The sequence below is a fragment of the Panicum virgatum genome, chromosome 9N (genome assembly GCF_016808335.1).
Source record: "Panicum virgatum strain AP13 chromosome 9N, P.virgatum_v5, whole genome shotgun sequence".
Classification (NCBI taxonomy): Eukaryota; Viridiplantae; Streptophyta; class Magnoliopsida; order Poales; family Poaceae; genus Panicum; species Panicum virgatum.
In genome coordinates this window covers 75,317,211-75,336,360 of record NC_053153.1, presented here as the reverse complement: position 1 = coordinate 75,336,360, position 19,150 = coordinate 75,317,211, and the positions used below count along the sequence as shown (strand labels likewise).

The 19,150-nt window shown below is 43.5% G+C and overlaps 4 protein-coding genes across 7 annotated transcripts; 3 read left to right on the top strand and 1 right to left on the bottom strand.

The window, feature by feature from the left end:
• Nucleotides 1-3,471: 3,471 nt before the first annotated feature.
• LOC120692110 lies at nt 3,472-8,223 on the top strand. Of its 3 annotated transcripts, none has more exons than XM_039975338.1 (3): nt 3,472-3,858; nt 4,467-5,052; nt 7,133-8,223. In XM_039975338.1, exons 2-3 carry the CDS (start codon nt 4,498-4,500, stop codon nt 7,976-7,978), a joined length of 1,401 nt encoding a protein of 466 aa, XP_039831272.1. In that variant the 5' UTR covers nt 3,472-3,858; nt 4,467-4,497; the 3' UTR covers nt 7,979-8,223. The 3 variants fall into 3 exon arrangements, 2 of the variants coding, with proteins under 2 accessions (XP_039831272.1, XP_039831273.1); XM_039975339.1 differs by having other exon boundaries at nt 3,590-4,014; XR_005682487.1 differs by lacking the exon at nt 3,472-3,858 and adding an exon at nt 6,132-6,199 and having other exon boundaries at nt 4,594-5,052; nt 7,133-7,539.
• A 417-nt stretch (nt 8,224-8,640) lies between these two features.
• Nucleotides 8,641-11,389, top strand: LOC120692111. Of its 2 annotated transcripts, XM_039975342.1 has the most exons (5): nt 8,641-9,041; nt 9,645-9,780; nt 9,823-9,987; nt 10,601-10,694; nt 10,777-11,389. In XM_039975342.1, exons 1-5 carry the CDS (start codon nt 8,791-8,793, stop codon nt 11,109-11,111), a joined length of 981 nt encoding a protein of 326 aa, XP_039831276.1. In that variant the 5' UTR covers nt 8,641-8,790; the 3' UTR covers nt 11,112-11,389. The 2 variants fall into 2 exon arrangements, with proteins under 2 accessions (XP_039831276.1, XP_039831275.1); XM_039975341.1 differs by having other exon boundaries at nt 8,644-9,041; nt 9,645-9,987.
• Nucleotides 11,390-12,321: 932 nt separating this feature from the next.
• On the bottom strand, nt 12,322-15,854 carry LOC120692109 (peptidyl-prolyl cis-trans isomerase CYP65-like). Its single transcript, XM_039975337.1, has 11 exons — nt 15,558-15,854; nt 15,120-15,182; nt 14,914-15,017; nt 14,690-14,781; nt 14,518-14,607; nt 14,363-14,438; nt 13,896-14,257; nt 13,549-13,805; nt 13,146-13,434; nt 12,823-12,933; nt 12,322-12,726 (listed from the first exon to the last, which is right to left on the bottom strand). The coding sequence occupies exons 1-11, from the start codon at nt 15,683-15,685 to the stop codon at nt 12,523-12,525; spliced, it is 1,776 nt and encodes a 591-aa protein (XP_039831271.1). The 5' UTR covers nt 15,686-15,854; the 3' UTR covers nt 12,322-12,522.
• Nucleotides 15,540-18,153, top strand: LOC120692112. Its single transcript, XM_039975343.1, has 5 exons — nt 15,540-16,250; nt 17,142-17,286; nt 17,382-17,452; nt 17,541-17,744; nt 17,863-18,153. Exons 1-5 carry the CDS (start codon nt 16,005-16,007, stop codon nt 17,893-17,895), a joined length of 699 nt encoding a protein of 232 aa, XP_039831277.1. The 5' UTR covers nt 15,540-16,004; the 3' UTR covers nt 17,896-18,153.
• Nucleotides 18,154-19,150: the final 997 nt, after the last annotated feature.

Here is a 19,150-nt window from a genome sequence, read left to right as displayed (position 1 = left end):
ATGTCCATGCTCAAGTTACTTGGCCTTAACCCCTCTTAATAGTGCGATCACTACAAAACTATAAAACCTATACTAACCTAAGTGTCCTTCTCAACCTTGTGACACTTAGGACTAGAAAGATCCTTAGTCTTGACATATATATGAGTTGAATACCGAGATCGTCTTTTTGAATAATGAAATTAAGGGGCCTCTTTTGACATATGACCAAATGAGCGATAATGATCTATTAAGCTGCACAAACTCATTAGTCACAATAATGGTTGTCATTAATCACCGAAACATACCTTGAGGGCCTAGATGCTTACAGGGGCGTCTGAGCGGGGCCTAGGCAAGCGGAGCAGGCTTGCGGGGGCGCATGGCGGAACGGCGCCGCCGACGAGTTAGCGCGGGCGAAACAGAACGAGAAGAAGGGAGAGAACAGGCCCGCACGGTTCACTACCTTGATGCGAACCTCGGGGGGGGCTCGAGGTCGTCGGGAAGGCGGTGGAACGGTGACTCCACGGAGCTCCGGCGAACCCCAACAATGGCGGCGGCTGTAGCTAGGGTTTGCGCGAAACGAAAGCGACGGCTGGGTAGGGTTCCAGGGTGCGGGCGGCGCCTTTTATAGGCCGGAGGAGGGCCTTGGCATGGCCCGCACGATCCGGACTCGGGACAGAGTCCCGGTCCGTCACGAGGTCGAGGATGACCCTGATGGGCGCGCGGGTTGGGCCGGGACAGGAAACGGGCCGGCGGTTTGGGCTGCGGGGAAGGAAAGGAAAAAGGAGAGGGCCGGCTGGGCTGAAAAGAGATGGGGAGAGGGAGAAAGGTTTTACATTTTCTTTTGAAATATATTCAAACATATTCAATTCAAATTCAAACTTGAGTTGAACAACAAGCAATAAAACAATGCAAAAGTGGCATGAATGCAACACAAACAAAACAACCTCAATTATTTTAGAAGACAACCAATTATTTTGTTTTTTTACTAAATTCCCTGTAAAGAAAAATAAATGTTGAGAAAATTTTAAAACTATGAGAAAATTGTTTATTTATTTTTAATTTTAATCACATCCTGAAATCCAAAAATTTCAGGGTGTGACAGTTTTTTTAAATATAAAAATGAAAAAAGGCCGAATCCGCCCTGTTTTCTCGGGGGTTTTGGTGGGCACCTGGGCCGCCAGCCAATCACTGCGTTGAGCCCGATGGGCTTGGTCGGCTGTTTTATTGGGTTGAGTGGGCCCAAGGCTTCTTTGCCGGATCGGAGAGTACTCCCTCCGTTCTAAATTGTAAAATTATAGTTCGTTTAATTTTTTTTATTTTAAATTTGACCATTCGTCTTATTCAAAAAAATTGTGCAAACATAATCAAATTTAAGTCATTCTGAAGAATCTTTTGTTAATAAAACATGCCACAACAAAAGAAGTGATATTTTACATAACTTTTTGAATAAGATGAGTGGTTAAATTTAGAGTTGAAAAAATAACGAACTACAATTTAGAACGGAGTTGAAGAGAGCAACTGGACATGCATCATCTGGCAACTCCCAACGAACAACGGCTAGAGCAAGTGCGTACTCTATTTCAGGCGCCGCCCAACCCCCCGAGGCCGTCCTCGTCCGTGAATTGGAAGGCTGGAGGCTGGAGCTCTCCCTGCCGCCGGTACTGGAACTGTAGGTCGCATAGCGGCCCTGTTTGTTTTTTGTTTTTCTCTAGTAAAGCATAGCACATAGTTCTCGAGAAAAAAATCTTATATGCATAGAGTACTAAATGAAGTTTATTTGCAAAATCTTTTCACAAATGGGTATAACTTTTTACAACGAATCTAACGATAGTAATTAATCGATGATTGGCTACAGTGATGCTACAGTAATCATCATCTAATCGTGCGGTCAAAGACCTTATTAGGTTCGTCTTGCGAAGTAGAACAAGACTGTGAAGTTAGTTTTGTAAATTATTTTTATTTAGTACTCCTAATTATTATTCAAAATTTTTGTGCTTCCTGTGCTACTCTCGTCCATACAGGCCAGCATGCGCCTGGGCCTGGCTGCGCTTCCTCGCTGCAGGGCCGCAGGCAGTACGGTCTGGGTATTGACTATTGACGGATGGCAGCGGGCCCCGTATCCCATCGCACGGTTGCTCCACGTGCTATGCTAAGCCCCTTGACACATCTATGGATAGTTAAAATTCTGATATAGCTATTATGTAAAATAAAATAGCTAGCGAAAAAAAGATAAAATCCAACAGCTTCTCCAAAATCCAAAAAGAGATGGCTAGCGCTCAGCGCTAGGCAATACCTAGCGGCACCCTCTGGATAGAAAACGAGGTAGATAGAGTTTCTGTTGAATAAGAGTTTTTTTTGTCTTTTTTTTAACTAACTCACCCAAGATACAAGAGCTCTTGGAGATGCTCTAACTCGATGACATTCGTTTGATTGCATTGAGTCACTTACATGTAGGGTTATATATAGGTCTTGTTTAGTTACCTTTAAAATTCCAAAATTTTACAAAATTTCACATCACATCGAATCTTTGAACGAATGCATAAAATATTAAATGTAGTTAAAAAATAATTAATTACACAGTTTGTCTATAATTTGTGACGAATCTTTTGAGTCTAATTAACTTATGACGGAACAATAATTACCAAATACAAACGAAAGTGCTAGAATATTTTATAGATTCACTTTTATGCATATAAACAAAACCATATACTAAGATTTTAGAGAGCAAGCAAAGACTTGTTGAGAGGATTAATTGTCCCCTACCCCGTTTTCTTTCACGAATACTGAACCTCGAGAGTTACATGTCGTGGAGCATTTCTAAGCTGGTACCGCCAATAAAATTCAGTATGCTCGGTGTACTTCAGTCTGCAGGCTTGGAGCAACGGCCCTGTTTGTTTCTTTTGCGCTACAAAAATAAATTTTCATGCATGAAGTACTAAACGAAATTTATTTATAAATTTTTTTTCACAGATGGGTGTAATTTTGCGCGATGAATCAAATGAAGATAATTAATTCAAGATTGGTTACAGTAATGCTACATTAACAATTCTCTAATCGTGCGATCAAAGATCTCATTAGATTCGTTTCGTGAAGTAGCACAGAGGTTTAGTTTTGTAAATTAGTTTTATTTAATATATCTAATTAGTGATCAAAATAAGCTGCAATATCCTGTGCTACATAAACCAAAGAGGACCAACAATGACTTTCTCGTCATCTGATCCAACACAATTTCCATGGTTGAGCCGCCCTGACTCATTTCTGATTCGATGGTGACTAGAGAGGAAGAGCGAGGACAATGTGGGCCAATACGACGACTCATCTTGTTCGTGTGTCAGTTTATTAGTTGAAAAATAAAATTTTTATGAGAAGCACATGAATGGTGAAATTTGGACCTTTGGACGTTGGAGTGTGCCGGAGACGGAGATGCTCAGCAGTCCGCACCCCAACCACAACGGCGGAGAGGAAGACAACTGCCGAGGCTCCACATGAACGATGAACCACGGCGGCCACCTGCCGCACAAGGAAGACCGTCCGTCGTCCACTCCCTGCCCCAACCGCAGGCACGCCGCGCGCGCACAGGCCAGGTGTCGGGGCGCCCCTCCAATCTACCACCCTCGCACGCCCCCACGCCGGACCCACCCCAATGTGACGGGCGACCTTTCCAGAGCGACGCCGCAGTTCGCTGTCCGCGAGGGAAGGGAACCCAGCCAGCAAGCCATAGCCATAGCCATCTGCCTCACCAAACCACTCTCATCAGGCCGCGTTGCCAGCCGCTCAAGCCAAGACAGCCGCCTAATCCCCCTGGGATCGCGGCTCGTGCTGGGCTAATCGGGGCGCCCCAATCATCCCTCGCCAAGATCTCGACAGGACTAGCCCATGGTGAGCTGCGCCGATTTTTTTATTAGCTCGCCAGATTGTGTTACGCTACTGCTAGCTTAGCTGGTAGCAGCTGCTCACCTGATGGGACTGGGTTTCGTTTTAGTTTAGCTTAGCCTTTGATTTGTCCTCTTCGCTTCTCTGGATCAACCTGCCATGGTGAGCATCGGCGCATCGCTTTCCTTTTCTTTTTCGCCTTTTCATTTCATCTTTGCCTGCAAAGTGTGTGGTTCTTGCTGAATAATTCGGCCTTGGTACGAATCTACGGCGGAGCTTGCTTGAGCCGTATTGCTGGATGTTCTCCAGTTCGGTTTGCTCATCTGTTGTGGCGGTCAGGGAGTGGGTGGTTAGGCAATGATGAGCTGTTGAGTTTGCTTGCTGGTTTCTGCCTGGTAGCTCCCTGATTTGAGTGTAGGAAACGTTAATTCAGGAATGCAATCTGGTTGGTTAAAGGTTTCCTGGAGAATTTCCAGCTCCCAGTTTCATTTGCTGCAACTGCGCCTTTCTTAATTTGACATGCAGATCAGCCTGTTCTTTCCAAAAATTCCAACCGCTATTGATTGATGTCTATTTTTCAGTTTTTGAGCTCAACTCGTTCCATTTTGCTGCAGCTCGTGTCGGTTGGAGTTGATAAGGGGTGCCATGGGTTTGAGGAGCAGGCACCAAAAGGCGTTTGGTCTCCGCTGCTATCCAGCACGCCACCGGTCGGTAACACTGTTACTGTGGAGCCTAGCGGCGCTGGTTGTCGTCGTGAATTTCCATCTTCTCATCATTCATAAGGAGGAGGATGAGAGTATGAGTACACGCGAGATCCGTCAATCGATTATGAGGGAACTGGAGGCAGTGGAGGAGGAGAAGTTCAAGTTATCTCCTCCCCGGAGCCGGAGGAATCCCTGGGCTGTGCGGCGCAAGGGCGAGAGGAAGCCTCCTACAATAGTGGATGAGTTCTTGGATGAGTCTTCTGCAGTTCATGATATGTTCTTCCCAGAACCGAACATGGCTGTAGATCCAATCAATGGTGGGAATGACAGCATGTACTTCTACTACCCAGGGAGAGTCTGGCTTGATACCGATGGCAAGCCGATCAAAGCTCATGGAGGAGGTGTACTGTATGATAAGAAGACCAAGGCATATTTCTGGTATGGGGAGAATAAGGATGGCAAAACCTACAAAGCTCACAGCAAGGGAGCAGACCGGGTGAGTAATACTATTCTGACGCCCTTAACACCATTTATGCTCAGGGATTTGTGATATGTGGCTGTAGAAGCACTTAAATGTTTCAACTAATTTTACATTCCTCTGTAAACTCAAAGGTCCTAGCTACTATATAGTGAACGTGATTGTGGTACGTTTGTATCATGGGGCATGGATACTAACAATATCAGATTGTTCTTCACACTCTATTTTTAGAGCTTAGGCAGATACTACATGTAGAAACCAACTTGATCGAGTTGCTTTAGCATAGACCTGGGCAAACGTCGGGTCGGGTCGGGTTCGGGTCGGGTCAAGGTCGGGTCACGGGTCGCATAGGACGGCCCGCGCCCGACCCGTACCTATCACCGGGTCGGGTCGGGTTGGCCCGTGCACCCTGCGCGGGCGTGTCGGGTCGGGTTTTTTTTCGGGTTGGGTCGGGTTTTTTGGCCTTTGGATCGGGTTTTTTCGGGTTGGGTCGGGTTTTGGGTCAAAAATCACAGCCTGTGCCCGGCCCGTTGATTGTTGCGGGTCAAAAAATACGGCCCGCGCCCACCCGCCACGTAGCTCGGGTCGGGTCGGGTCGGGTCGGGTTTTTTTCGGGCGGGTTGGGTCGGGTTGTTCGGGTCGGGTGACCCATGCCCAGGTCTACTTTAGCATGAACCACACATGGTCACGGCAGGCTCATGTAGACATAATGGTGCTAGAAGCATGTAGAAAAATGATGGGAAAACATCAACTTCCTTTTAGAAATTTTTGCAGCATTATCCTAAACTAATGTGTTGCTCAAAATTGTTTTTTTCCCTCTCTTTGGTTAAAACATCTTGGAGATAGCTAAAACCTAAAAACTAGTATGTCGAAGATGAAGTAGAAGTCGAACATATAAAAAACTATTTTTTCGATAAGGGGAACATTATTAATTCAAGATTTTTACATTGAGTTGATACAAAAGACTTGAACCACATTCCCAACCTAAAAAAATTAGTATGCAGAAGAAATTTTGTTTCTCTAAATATGACTGAACATTTCAGTACATGTATAGCAGTGCGTGCTAATGCATACATCTAATTTTTGTGACCTTTTAGATTCTGTTGATGAGGCCAAATTGCTAGGGGACATGTTGGAAGTTATGAACTTATGATCTATTGGGAAGGTAAGAAAATTGACTGGGCTCGTTTAAGGCGGCTCATTTGGTGGGTAGAGATGAAAAGCTAGTAACAATTTAAACAATTTATTCATCTGAAATTGGTTCGGGATCCAACATTTCCCTTGCGTACAAACTAACATCATTATATTGTAGTGGTGTCAGAATCATAGTATGGCAAATTGTCACAATGAAATATCAGTAGATTTGGGTTCGGGTTCACATAATACCAAATGAAGAATTACCTCGCGTTGCAGGCTGATATCATGCAAGTAGCTACCTAATAGCTTATATTTTTTTTCGAAAGTCAGAAGGTTAGATCAAAATTGGAAAAAGGACTTAGCTTCAGATTGTAAAGTAGAGACACGCACAGCTCACCAGATATGAATGCCAACGGTGATATGTTTGGGAATTGCATTGTGCCAGTGTGATTGCTGACTTGCTGTTCTTTCACACCCAATAGACATTCACACCAACGACAATGGCAATGTATTGCGAGGTGCATTGTGCTGTTGCGATTCTATCGTTGATTCAATCTGAAGTGTCTGCATATGATGTTTCCAACAACCAGAATGTGCTTTTTGTTTTATTTTTCAAATACGAATGGCTTCTTCTAGACAGCAAAACAATGGCTGCTAGTTATGGGGAATTGGACTATTGTAGGCATTTCTAGTTCAGTAAGGATTCCCTGGATAGACTTGGACTTGATTATTCTGATACACGGAATCCAACTTTGAGTGGACTGTACCATTCAGCACTTTGCTGAATTTTGCAATAACCAGAAACACAGAACTGTGTATTTTGCTTCTGACAAAGTGAAGTGATATTTCAGCAACAGGACTTGTGCTACTGTTACTTTAGTACTTTAAGTGATTGCTGTTTTGTCCACCTAAACGTTGTCTTTGCCATCTCTAAACACTAAATAGGACAATGATTTTTCAGGTTGACATCATTGGAGTAAGTTGCTATTCTTCGAAGGACCTATGGACGTGGAAAAATGAAGGAGTTGTCCTCCAGGGTGAGGAAAAGAAAACACACGACCTCCACAAATCCAACGTCCTGGAGAGGCCCAAGGTGATATACAATGACCGGACTGGCAAATATGTGATGTGGATGCACATAGATGATGCTAACTACACTAAAGCTTCAGTTGGTGTGGCTGTCAGTGATTCCCCAACCGGCCCGTTCACTTATCTCTACAGCAAGCGCCCACATGACTGCGAAAGTAGAGACATGACCATCTTCAAGGATGATGATGGGAAGGCCTACCTGATATATTCTTCTGAGGACAACAGTGAGCTCCACATTGGTCCACTAACTGATGACTACCTTGATGTAGCTGATGAGATGCGGAGGTTTCTCATTGCACAGCACCGAGAAGCTCCTGCGCTTTTCAAGCATGAAGGTACCTACTATATGGTAACCTCTGGCTGCACAGGCTGGGCACCAAACACTGCTCTGGCTCACGCGGCAACTTCAGTGATGGGACCTTGGGAGACACTGGGGAACCCCTGCGTGGGAGGGAATGAGGTCTTCAGATCAACAACATTCTTCTCCCAGAGCACATTCGTGTTACCAGTTCCAGGGCTACCAGGCTCATTCATCTTCATGGCTGATCGGTGGAATCCGTCCAACCTGAGAGATTCTCGGTACGTCTGGCTACCTCTGACGATAGGGGGAGTCCCTGATGAAGCTGCGGACTACAGCTTCATGTTCCCTCTCTGGTCCCGGGTGTCCATTTACTGGCACAAACGGTGGCGTCTCCCTGAGGGGTGGAGGGATTCCTGAAAGTTGGAAATTTCTTCAAAGAATTGAAGTTCTTATACGCTGTTACATGGATAGATATCAAAGTGTTGACATTTGACACACTGGGCTGCGCTGTATAGATCAGATGTAGATGCAGAGTTTGTAAATGTGCAGTTGAGTTTGAACTAAAATCAGATAAAAGTTTGTGGCCTTTTGGGCGAGGTGTGGTGTTGATCCACTCGTCTTAGTTTCAGAATAATCTAGCTGCACCTGCAGTTCTTTTTGTACCAGCAAGATTTACAGGAGAAGTCGTGCCATCGTCCATGGCTTCTGCCGATGTCAGGCAGGCGATCGAGGTGGAGGTCTTATCCGTAGTCTCAGGAGACGATGGGGTCATGGGGGTTCAGGACTGGCGGCGGACGAGATCTGATGGAGTCCGTTGCAGTCAGCTGATTGTCTACGTGACTATGCAGATTTGTTACGCAGTTCACGGCCCCCACGCGCCAATCCCGGAAGATAACGACGCCTCGACGCTAGGGTTTTCGATCGTCCGAAGTATATGAACCATCGATTACAGATCACACGGTCCGTATTTGATTTGAGGCTCGCCGTTTCAACAAATGAAATGAAATTTTAAACTCCTTTCTTTTTTATCTCTACATGTTTTTGTTTCTCCAGGAAACTCTCTCTCTTCGATTTTTATTTTCCTTTTATTTTACATGTGCCAATGTGCCATAATAAATATCTCGCCCAACAGACTTCCCGAGCCCTTCCCTCGCCTCGCCGGACCATTTGTTTAGGGTGCACGAGGGCGATCTCTCTCGCGCGGCGAAGCAAGCCATCAGCTACCGGCCATGGTCGGGGGAAGCATCCGCGCGGCCGCCAAGGCCGCGGTGGTCGGCGGCTACCGCTCCGCCGCCTACATGCGGCGCGCCGTCATCCCGTCGTCCCAATCCTCCTCCTCCTCATCGGCCGCCGACAGCAGGAAGGCGTCCACGATCGCGGTGGACGACTGGGTCATCCCTGACCACGAGGTGTTCGGCCCCGTGCCCACCCATGAGGAGGCTATGGCCGCCACGCTCGACCTCAAGGATGCCTTCGAGATGTGTGTGCTCTCACTGCCCTTCTTTGCTTTTGCGATCTCTTCTTTACTTAAAATACTTAAACCTGGGCGATTGTAACAAACAGCACTAGTAATAGTAGCAATGTTACTTAGCGCGGAGGGTTAAAATTTTGATCATCATTATTAGCTAACGTAATGGTATCCAATCAATGATAGTTTTTTTTAAGGCAGCGGCAGAGGATATAGTTCTTGGTAGCATATAAATGCATAAGTGAAAAGTATCTACTGGTAGATTGCACTTTGTTATAAAATAAAAATGTTTTGTTTACGTAGGCACTAGATTACGTAGACACTAGAGGCCATGTGTTACAGAACGATAGCTGTTCATGCTGGGTTTCATGATATGTTTCATCAGAAACAAATGAGTATATATATGGAAGAGAGTCACTGTTAAAAATATTAACTCAAACTCAATGGATCATGCGCAAAATATTATAAACCAGGATTGGATTCTATAAAGAACAACCTTACAGTTCATTTGTTTTCTTCTACTTTCAGTTTCATTTTTTTTGTACCTGTGGTATTTATTCTTCGTTGTCTTTTTTCCTGAATCGAACTGATGTGTCATATGTTTCTTGTAACCAGTGCTCAGGTTGAATCTACTGCTCGCATTGATACCCAGAAGACGCACCTCTCACCTACTGACCAGGATAATCATGCAAAGATTGCCCAACAAATTGCAATCCCAGAGCTTGTTCACTCTGAAACAGAAACACCTCAGGTCGTTGTTCATTCAGAAACATCTAAGAAGGAAGATACTCAGGTCGTCGTTCATTCAGAAACATCTAAGAAGGAAGATACTCAGGTCGTCGTTCATTCAGAAACATCTAAGAGGGAAGATAACTACGAAAACTTACTAGCTGCAGCTGGAACTCGTGGACGTGTTGTGCAAGCATTCACATTGCTACAGGAAATCCCTGAAGCTCAGGTCTGTCTCTCTGATCCTGTATGCAAATGCCCAGGCATAGGCTGCTCCATGTTTGTTCCTTTCTCGTGTTATCATCAGGCTTGGATTTAGTTTGTGAGTGGTACTTAATTATTTCATGAGGTTTATTTTATCTTTGAGAGATCAAAAGTCCTCAGTCCAACAACTATTTTCTGTCTAGGAAATCATTATTCAACTTGACTACTTGGAACCACAAGTTTCGTGACGAGTACTAACTGAACATTTGTTTCTATGATATATAGTTCACGTTTTGATTACTTCTAAGAGCATGCTCATATTCACTCTGATCCCACCATAACCTTGAGTACAATAAACCTATTTTTAGTTAGTGGTAAAAAGATTTACAGGATATGCTTCAGTGCCTGTCCCAGTTATATTATTTTGGACCTATAGCACGATAACTTGTGCCCTGCACACTCCCAGGTTACCTTGAGCAGACACTAAATTGTTTTATCTCTCCCCAGTTTACGCAGAGTCTAAATCGTTTTATCTTGATTACATACACTTTTCCCCCATATTTCTATCTTCCCTCTTTACAATCCATAAGAGTTCTTTGTAAAGAGATCTCTTTCTCCACAACCTTTGCTGCTTGCAGGATGTTGTTGCCTCACTTGCTTCTGATAAGAATGTTTGGGATGCCGTGATGAAGAACGATAAGGTTATGAAGTTCTACAAGACATACGAGTCGAGTAAGCATTAACATCAACATTCTTCGGTTTAGGTTCGTCTAGCACAGCTTGTGTTCTGAACTTTTGCCTTCCCGTTTTACAGAGCTCAGTGAGTGCTCTAGTGCTGCTTCAAGCGTTTCTGGGGATGAGGTGGAGGATGGTGATGCAGCTAGCGTGCAAAACAGCAATGACCTCCATCCAAGCGCTGGCGAATCACTCAAGGATTACTTGGAGAAAATGAAGGCCCTGGTGTCCGAGATGATGAGCAATCTGTCAAACATGATGCAAGATCTCGTCTCAACCTCGGACGAGGGCCGCTGCAAGGGGAAGATTAAGACACTGATCTTGAGCTCCAGCAAAGATTTTCCAAGTGCGCCATCAGCCTTTGTGATCTTGGCTATTGCGTCTATCATAGTAGTTATGCTTAAGCGTGCTTAGGTCAGTCAAATAGAATAGATGAAGGAAAAGCTTTCCACACATATTGGCGTGGCTGTTTGCTACTTTAGGTTGCGAGGATCTTCTTTTCTTAGGCGGGGCTTAATCTCCTTAGTTCAACAAGTGGTTGGCTTTGAGTGTGCATCTGTTAGCAAGACAAGTTTTTTTTTTTTTTTTTTTGCACCGAGTTGCTTCTATTCAATATCTGATTAACTGATACTCCTATTTGATACATGAAGTCTGCTAGCTGCCTCGTACAGCTAAGTGGCATCGAGTTTTCCTGAGTTTGTGCATCAGCAAGCTGCAGCTCCATGCAGAACTCACATCTCAGCAAAACATTATCAAGGTCAAAAGGCAGCCCCAAAAGGGCAGAGAAGGTAATCTATGAAGTGTGTTAATCGTAGGCTGGTATCCACTAATAATAAGCACAGCCGTCCGTCGGTCCGTGCAGTAGTACATAGGTTGGTGCAAACCCCATGAAGTGATTCCACAGTTTTACAGCCCCTCCCAACGTGTTCAGTTCTGCTTAACGGTCTTTCAAAAAAGTTTCCGCTTAACAGCACGTCCTGCATATGGCAGGAATTGAAGGTTAACTTGACAGTTCCATACAGTAATCAACGCGGTAGTGATAATACTCCACCAACCCAATCTTAAATACAATACAAGCATCTTCGGAGCACTCAAGAATGAAGGCAAACCTTCTCCATATTCTTAGTCGGCAACGTATGCTATGGAAACCAGCCTGCTGTGAAAACCCGTGAAAACCACGATAAAAAAGTCATCTAAATTTACCAAAATAATTACACATGCAGATGATATGATGACACACGATCTTGTAAAATATCTTGTCCAAACTCGACTTCGTTTGTGAGATATAAAAATAACAAATTTCTAACAAATCATCTGACAGCTTTCTGGGTTGAAATTTGTTATTTTTATATCTTACAAACGAAGTCGAGTTTGGACAAAATATTTTACAAGGTTGTGTATCATCATATCATCTGCATGTGTGATTTTTTTGATGAATTTAGACGACCTTTTTGCCGTGGTTTGCACGAGTTTTCACAGTAGGCTGGTTTCCATAGCATACGTTGCCTTCTTAGTCAACCTAAACCAGCCAAGCAGGGTAAATGATTCAGCGGGACAATATAAATTGTAGTAGTCAGCAGAAGATTCTACTCCTACCTCTCTCCTGCAGCAACAGCAATCATTATAGCGGATTTGTAGCATTTCTGTATGAAGCAAGTTTGAATCAAAACTTACAGAGCACACTCCCCAAATAGGCCTTGTGCACTTTGGTCAGTTTTTTTTTTTTTTTTTTTACCACAGCATGAAAGAACATGTTAAAAATACAACCAGAGCATGCACCAGGAGATACTTCTGACGGAAGCAAGAGGAAATGCACACACAACATCTACCATCCAGAGAAATCTTTGAACTCTACACTAGATGCAGTCGCTTTTCTCTTCTTGCTCGAATCATCAGGTGCACCAGCATTTCCAGTCACATCAACAGAGCCAGCAGTCCGAGCTTTTAGATACTTGCCAACTCCACCACCAGTGCTTGTTGAACCAGCAACACCAGTTCCTGGGTTGCTATACCAAGATCCCACCTTATCCTAAATTAATACAAATGGATGTTAGAACAATTGGGGAAAATCAAATGCAAAAAGTCGATGACTGTAGCTAAAACAAGAAACAAAAGTCAGCATTACATAATCCTCATCTTTTTTCTTCTCCTCTTCCTCCTTTGCCTTTTCTTCTTCCTCATCTGGCTCCGTGTAAGGATTCACGAACACACTGACTCTTAGAATCTTTATTTCCTCCTGTAAAGAGAGGCATAGGAATAAAAAAATGCAGTAGTGGAAAACAATATAACATTCAAAGCTAGATAATACCGACTATACATCCCAAAAACAGTCTGGAATATAGAACATAATGCTTAAAAGACAAGCATCTTGTAATTGCACCACACCTAATGAACACAATTCTCAAAATAACCATCATACTACCAGAAATTTGCTTGGACAATACTAACCAATGGCCGGTCGTCATCATCAACAGGAACCTTTTCCATAGCTGAAAGTGTGGTTAAACCACCCACCACCATGCCAAATACCGTGTGCTTGAAATTTAAATGTGGTGCAGACTTGTACAAGATAAAAAATTGGGATCCATTGGTATGAGGGCCTGAATTTGCCATGCTGACTACACCTCTTCCTGAATGTAGCAGCTTTGAGTTAAGCTCATCCTTGAATGGTTTGCCCCATATGGACTCTCCTCCGCTACCTGTGCCAGTTGGATCACCTCCTTGAATCATGAAGTTTCTGTACAAGGGGTACAGCAAAAAAAAAGGAAATAAACAAAGAAAAAAAGATTTAGATTTAACCTTAAGATTTAAAGGAAGATTGGTAAAAAGAACGAACACAACCAGAACATACTTGATGCTCCGATGGAAGATAAGGCCATTATAGTAACCGTTTTCACAATGTGTGAGGAAATTTTCACATGTCCGAGGAGTTATATCACAATGGAGCTCCAAATTTAAATCACCATGGGTCGTATGCAGCTGAACATATCCTTTCTTCTTTGGATTTCTTTCAACTTTAACATACTCATATTCATTTTTGGTAACAGGATCATAGGCAGTTGATGTGAAAGAGCGTGAAGCTGCTCCAGTTGTGTAACGACTTTTGACCTGAAATCATTGAATTATTACGATAACATAACACTGATGGATAGGTAAAACAAGGCCATTGTAAAACATGAAGATGAGATGACTTCATACCAATTTGGCATTTACAGGAGCTCGATCCCCTGCCATATGCATAGCAATTCTAGCAGCGGTTTTTTCAGCAGAAGCTGCTTTTGCTGCTGCTGCGCTCCTGCCATGAACAGAAGCAGAAGCAGCATCTACTATACTGAAAGTTTGATGAGGTTTAGGTTCCTTTCCTGATTTTGAGTCATCCTTCTCCTTTCTTGCTAAAATAGCAGCAAGAGCGGCAGCTCTTTCCATTTGAGCTTTCTGCCCACCACCACCCTGCAAAAAAGCTTCCTTCCCCTTTTCCGTACCAAGTTCCTTAATCATTTGCTTAAGATCACCAGAAATATTTATGTTGTAGGTTGGATCATCTTTCATTCGCTGCAACTCTGTAAAGCAGTCAGACTGTCAGAATATGCAAAATAGATCAACCATCTGAAAGAAAAAATAAAAAAGAAAGAAAGGAAAAAAGGAAAGAGGGAGCATAATCAAACCTTCATCCTCAAGTTTCAGGCCCTTTTTGACATGGTCGAATTCCCCTAAGACCTTGCTATCAAGCACATTTGGATTCTACCAAAGTTACAAAAGGTGAACATAGTTAGCCTAAGCAGCTAAATGTTGATAAGAAACTCTTTTTCATAATACATACCTGAATTGTTATCAAGTCATTTCGAGTGAAGGGCTCATCAGTTAGCAATTCTTTCCAATTCTTTGGTTTGATGTTAAGTTCTTGGACTGCCTGTGTTTATGAAGCACAAACATGTAAGCTGAGAAAATAACATAACATCAACCTGGACGCTTGAAAAAGCTTATGAAGTCACCTCATAACAGAAGACATTTCCAGTAGTTTTTACAGCAACTATGTGAGTGAATTCAGTAAAAACTTTGTTCAGAACGGGACACTGGAACTCTCCTGCCAAAAATGAAGACTGATTTAACATACGAAATGGTTGTAAAGCACAGATATCTCAAGATAGAAAGAAGGCATAATTGTATTAGCAGATATGAGCTACGTTGGTACTCTCATAGCCTAAATTTAACTCACCATCTGAGTTCTTGTGGAACGTGAGAGGAATCAAATCTTCCTGCTTGAGCGGTGCTCCGCTTACTGGATGTTTACCAAACTTTTTAAGGTATGGGATTATACTCCTACATAGACAAGCAAAAAACACAGAATTACTAATATTTTTGACCCCCTTACACTTTTCCATAAAAAAACTAAACATTGAACCACAGTGCTTAGCCACTCACATTAAATCGAAGACGCTTCCATCAACAGTGCACACTGGATCCTCAAATGGAAGAAATGTGAGTCTACACAAAACAAAAGAATTATAATCAGCGATGAAAGACAAAAAATTAACATTTCTCTAGTAACATCTTAATGACTTATTCTCAACTCAAATAATCTGCAATCCACTTGCTTATCTCCTCTACCTCTAGAGCTGAACTTTAGGACAGAATATAGCTCAGAAGTGTGACTGCTTAAACTAGCACCGTATCATCGAAGGGACTAATTTTAGTTTAGCAGAAAACAACCATACACTATACACAACGCAATCAAGTGCGCAACCTAAAGATGAAACCCTACAAGCTCAAGTTCCCATAGAATCAGAACCCGGACAGAAACGCGGCGGCAATCTTTGCTTAGACTAACGACGGAACGTAATTGTAGGGCAAGGTAGTTACGCGCAGCAGTAGAAGGGGAGGCGCTTGAACGGCGCGGCGACCTCCTTCTGCTTGGCGCCGCCCCATTCGGTCGCCCACTCCGTCCGCGTGATGAACATACGGTCCTTGCTGTGCTGCTTCTTCCCCATCTCCGCCTCCCGAACTGAAACTGCACACTATACTTCTGGTAAGACCACCGCCGGGGGTTTCGCCGGTGATGAGGGTGAAGGCTGGCGGGCGGCTCGACGGCGGCAAGCGCGGGTTTGCAATTGGATCGGCAGGTTGGGGGAAGATGCGGCTAGTTCGTCAGCGGCTCGGCGCCGTGTTGGAATACGGCTCGAGCCGCCGCCGCTCTAGGTCGGTCCGAAACAGATTGGGCCGGGGCCGGGGCCGGGGCCGGAAGTGTCACGCGGCCCAGCGCACGCAGCGGCGAAACGAGTCGAGTCGGCTCGAGCAGCAACAGAGAGAATGGGCGGCGGCGGCGGCGGGAGCCCGGCAGCGAGCGGCAGCGGGAGCAGCAGCGAAGATGACGGGGACGCCGCGTGGAAGGCGGCCATTGACTCCATCGCCTCCGTTGGGTTCGGCGTCCCGTCGTCCAACGGTGTGGCCAAGGCGGCCTCTGGCGGCAGCGGCGAGGCGGACACCGACGCGGAGCTGGAGCAGCCGCATGAGGGGAAGCCACAGGCTCCTAGGCTTAAGCTTTACCAGATCAAGGTACCTTCGTTTTCTACTAGGCTACAATCATTAATTTGTGAATCCTGTAATCCGTTTGTTCCGTGGAGGAATTGAATCCTGTACCATTTTCGAAGCTAGGAGTATGTTCTGGGCTAACGCGAACGCATTTTCCCGTTTGTTTGATCGATTGAATGGTGATGTTTGTTGCTACGTGAGAGGCAAGAGCACAAGTCATGAGCTTGAAGCATCAGTTTATACAAGAAAGAAGCACATTTTACTTGTTTACACCACAGTAGCACCGCATTTTCTGTTCATGATTGTAGCACCACGGCAAATGATATGCTTCTTTCTTGTATGAACTTAGTTTGTGTCAATGGAGAGCTATATTGCTGTTCCAAGTTGTGGTATGGGCGGTTTTGATGGTTTAGTGTATGTCCCAAAGGCATGCATAGCAGACTGAACATTTTTTTTTATTAAGAGATAAAAGGAAACAAAATTGAGATAGCAGAATCGTAAGACCAAATTGTGTAAAAGGGTAAATTGCGTTGTTTATTGCCTTCAGGAATGACGATGCTAGAGCTGTTTATCGTATCATCAATTAAGTGATTGGTAGATCTGTTTGACAGCTAAGTTCATACCTTATGCTTGCTTTTGGTGGTGGAACATGTGAATTCCATCTACTATGTGATATACGCATATTCATTGTTCGCTTGAACAATTCTTCTCCTAATGCAGTGATGTCTGATCCAACCTGGCAAGCCTAAGCAGTTGCACAATTTTTTATGTTGAGCTGTATCCTGTAGCATAACCATTTCCATTCAATGAGTTTCCCAGCTTCTGCACATACTTTGGTTTCTTTCTAGTCAAAGCAATCTTGCTATTTTTCTATTTTTACATTTAATCTTACAACCTTCAAATTGTACATTTCAGGTAAGAAATATGTTGGATGCTATGTTAGAAAAAAATATTGAAATAGTCAAAGCTCCTTGCTTGAACTTAACCGACCCTACGGAAACAGAAGGAGTAATAAAGTTATTTAAAAAAGCACCACCTGGTATTAAAATGGATTCTATGGGTAAGTGACAGAACAGTTCTCTTGTCAATCTGAAAGCCAAGATTATTTCATCATTGTGGCCTGTGTCGAAACATACTCAATAGTTATATTTCCAGATAAACTGCATGTACAACTCAAGAGACCAAGAATTGTGCCTGGTGAAGAGGTCGATGAAAAATCAAAGAAGGTTGGATACCAATTGTTTCTTTAATTTGGACTATGATTGAAGTTTTTACTCGTCATTTATACTGGTCTTACTTTGATCTTGGTTTCAGTTCAGGCATATGCTCCGGTCTGTTGTTGTTGATGGCAGTGACATCCTTGTTTCTGCAAAGAAAGCATCCCAAAGATCATTGACTAGATTAGAAGCGAGAGAAGCTGCAGCAAAGGCAAAAGCAAAGAGGGAGGAAGAAAGGGTTCAGGAATTGAAGAAGGTTAGGGGAGAGAAATGGCTTCCTTCTATTGCTAGACAAATGAAGGTCAGTTTTGATATCAACATGTACTGTAATTCATTGTTCCCATCCCATGCAGGTATTTTTTTGTGCGTGATTGGTGTGCACATTGTATTGCTGTTCCATCTTTTTTTTTCCTTCACAGGAAGAAAAGGCTTGGGAGCAGCGAAGGCTATGAACTGCGGATCAATGGCGCTGCATACACTGATCTTTAACTCCAGCTATCCTGGTGCCCTTAAGTGGCCAAAAGTACTGTGCCCTACATTTGACGATGTTGATATGATCAAGATAGATTGTCATACTGTAAATTTTTGGTCTAATTGAGAGTGCCTATTTGTGTACCTTTTGCATGCAAGTTCTGTAGCAAAGTTTGCGGTTGACATTCCAGAATGTAATATGGTAGCAATCTCAACCCTATTTGAAGATGCATTTTGTTTCTCTTTTTGTCACGCAGAACACACAGTCACATGAGCCTCGATGAGTAGTAGTTTTGCGAGAATCCATTACCACGCGCGAGCGTCAGCGACCGTGCTGGCACTCGATTCCCGACCGCCCCCTCGTTTCACGTGTGGATGGAGTATGCTTACCTTTTTTTATTTCTCATCCAATTCCTTTTCTCACACGTCAATTAGCTTGTGTTAAGAGCAGAATTAATGATTCCGCAGATAGCCGGCTAGAATGACTGACACGATGGCGGTGGATCCCACTGCATTTGATGTGCAGGAAAATAGGGCAGCGAATGGCAGGCTTGTGCATGCATGTGGCAGCCAATAGAAACAAGTTGGAGGGTTTATCCGCCCGCCAACGTGTCGCCGGCGTGACTCTCTCTCCTGCTTTCTCTTCCCTCCACCTAGGATTTCGTCGGCTCCCAACTTATTATAATACTTGCTCTAACTTCCACCGTGTGCGCGTCGCAAGCTGTACTTATGTTTGTCGTGCATAGATATAGAAGATATAAGAGTCTAGTTGTCTAATTTAGAGTCTATATGTTCTACATATTAGGCCTCAGCCACACTCTTTTCTTTATCTTTTTTTCAACCTTTTTACCTTCTTTATTTTCTGTTTTCAATGTTCTTTTTGACAAATACTGAGTACAAAGTATGCTCAAAAGTTATCTCAATAAGCTGTATTTTTACAAGTTATATTATGAACTTACGCATCAAAGTTGTGTGAGAAATTCTGGTGGAAGTTACATTCAAAGTTATCATTTAGTAAGGAGGCTATTCTATTAAATGGTTGTTGAAAAAGTTATGTGTAAAAGTTACAAGTATCGTAAAAGTTGTCCTGAAAAATTATCATTTAATAGTTATGCTGAAAAATATCATCCATTAGTTATCTACAAAAGTTATACAAACTATTTTTCTAAAAGTAGAAAAATTGTGGAGACTAAAAATATTTCCGAAAAGAAAAATCTACTGCTGTCCGAGATCGCG